At 40.3% G+C, this 2,613-nt stretch overlaps 1 protein-coding gene across 1 annotated transcript; it reads left to right on the forward strand.

The window, feature by feature from the left end:
* The first annotated feature begins 1,129 nt into the window (after nt 1-1,129).
* LOC111896004 (transcription factor bHLH25-like) lies at nt 1,130-1,874 on the forward strand. The gene is made up of 2 exons (XM_023892036.2): nt 1,130-1,558; nt 1,689-1,874. The coding sequence occupies exons 1-2, from the start codon at nt 1,130-1,132 to the stop codon at nt 1,872-1,874; spliced, it is 615 nt and encodes a 204-aa protein (XP_023747804.2).
* The last annotated feature ends 739 nt before the right edge of the window (nt 1,875-2,613 follow it).

The following is a 2,613-nucleotide window of genomic DNA, read 5'->3' on the forward strand; positions in this document are numbered from 1 at the left end:
CTGCCAGAGGTATTTTGGTATTTATTGATTGCAGTGTTTTGGTTATTAATCAGTGGTGAAGTTTGTGGCAGAGGTTGGAGCAGCATGATCTTATCTCTTCATTCGGCTGTTGCGAGGTGAGATATCCTCACTATACAGACAGGGTCTACGGCACCAAGGTCGGCGCTCTATCGGATGGAAATCTGGGTATTGTTGTTATGTTATTGCTTTGGTATGTTTGCATCCTGATAGTTATGATGGTATATGTTAAAGACCTGGTTAAGGTCGGTCTCCTGATAGTTAGGGTGGTATATGTGTGATCGGAAGGTCTTATGTGCTATGAAGAGTATGAGACATATGTTGTTAGATGTTATGAGAGCTGCGTGTGTTATGTTATGATATGAGCAGTATTTTATGGACCGGAAGGTCAACATGCTATATGTGGTTATTTGATATGTATGTGTTATGCATGTTATGTATGATAAGGACCGGAAGGTTAATATGATATTTTTGTGTGTGCTATGTATGCTATGTATGATAAGGACCGGAAGGTGAATTTGATATTTATGTATGTGTTATGTATGCTATGTATGGTAAGGACCAGAAGGTCAAAATGATTTGGACAGGAAGGTCAACGGAGTATGGACTGGAAGGTCAACAGAGTATGGACCGGAAGGTCAACTAGAGTATGGACCGGAAGGTCAACAGAGTTATGGGATGGAAATCCCCTGAGACATTCGGATCGGAAGATCCCACGGAGTTATGGCCTGGAAGGGCGTATGTACTGTTATGGCCTGGTAGGGCGTATGTGTTGTTATGGCCTGGAAGGGCGTATGTGCTGTATGTAGTATTTTGGGGGTAACTCACTAAGCTTTCGGGCTTACAGTTTCAGTGTATTGTTTCGAGTACTTCAGGAGATCATGGCAAGGCGGAGGCGTGATCGTACCGCTCCTCAGTTTTATGTTGATGTTTCTGGGATACTCTGATAATAAATGAATTGAAAACCTTTTTGTAATAACTTAACAATTATGGTTGTTTTTGAAAAGTTTAAATTGGTTGTAATTTTTATGTTCGTTACAATTGGTCTGATGGTTGTGAAGTCTGAAGGGGTTGACAGCTTCTCCCACCTCCGATGTTTCTCTTGGCACCGATGCCTCCCGCCTCTGACCTCCGTCCAGCCCCGCCTCATCGTCCAACGCTTTCCAGCGACACCCAGCCGGTGGATCCCCTCCTTTCCGACGCTTTCCAGCGATACCCGGCCGGTGGAGTCCCTCTTCTCCGACAGAGAGCGACACCTCCGGTGTCTAGTTTCATGAGGAGACTGCGAGTATCACCAAGAGACTTCGGTGTTCCCTTATCCAACACTTTTGCCATATCTTTTGGAGATGTAAAACCTAAAAACGAGATGCTCCCGGTTGATGATTCACTTGGATATGAAGCTGTTGGTGCCACAAAGATCCCAATAATTTCCAGAAATCCGATTCAGGCACAAGATCATGTTTTGGCAGAGAGAAAGAGAAGAGAAAAGTTGAATCGAAACTTTATTTCCTTATCTTCCCTCATCCCTAAGCTTAAGAAGGTACTTGTTTCCTTTTTACGATAAAACTCTTAAGATGAGTACTTATTTGTCTTATGAACTTGTTACCACAATCAAAAGACATAAATCATTAACAAAATATTGGAAGTAACTGTTGTTTCAACTTTTGTAGATGGACAAGGCATCTGTGCTTGAAGATGCATCTATTTACATAAAACAACATCAAGATCGGGTGAAGGAACTGGAGGGATTATCAGGAACAAAGAGAAAGAATGTTCAAGATTGTGTATTGCATGCGTGTAAGGTTATCTTGGTTACGTATGCTGATAATTTTTTCTCAATGATCCCGATGCTTTAGCTGTGAACACTTTTGAGTAATATTTTATTGCATTTTAAACCACAAAACAAGGAATCCATTTTGTTAGCTCTATGCTTACGGTATAGACCATTAGCTTGGAATTAGGGCTTTTTATGGTTTCCTAAGAGGCATATCATAGCATGCGTTGCTGACTTTATCAAAACTAATTAGGCTTTCATTTTTAATGTCATGTATCATAAGTGACATAATTTTTAGGGTTTTAATTTATATATTAATGACGAACCACCGTTTCTATGTAGTTTTACAGTGGTTTCATAAGCCTTGATAGAATGTTAAATCAGCAACAGCAAGGCTGTTCGGTTTGTTCTCATTCATTTAAATGCATGGGTTATATTTTCATTTACATCCATATTTAGCCGTTATTTGTAAAATTTTGCAAGTTAAGCTTCCTCTGCCTATTGCAATAGTAACTTGTATGTTGTTTTACCAGATATTTGAAATTGATTTGCTGAAATGGCTGCTGCTGCAACTAAAACTTCTGCTGGTCCACGCTATGCACCATAGGATCCTACTCTCCCCAAACCATGGAGAGGGCTAGTTAATGGTAACACTAGGAATCTTTACTTTTGGAATCCAGTGACTAATGTCACCCAATATCAAAGGCACTCAGTGCTCAAGGATGATCCACCTCCACAACAAGTTCAGGTGCATCGCGTTTGGTTATTGTGGCTCGTGTATTTCTTATAAATTCTTGATGAAAATGAATTTTAAAGTATCT

Source organism: Lactuca sativa, chromosome 4 (genome assembly GCF_002870075.4).
Source record: "Lactuca sativa cultivar Salinas chromosome 4, Lsat_Salinas_v11, whole genome shotgun sequence".
In the NCBI taxonomy this organism is placed as follows: domain Eukaryota; kingdom Viridiplantae; phylum Streptophyta; class Magnoliopsida; order Asterales; family Asteraceae; genus Lactuca; species Lactuca sativa.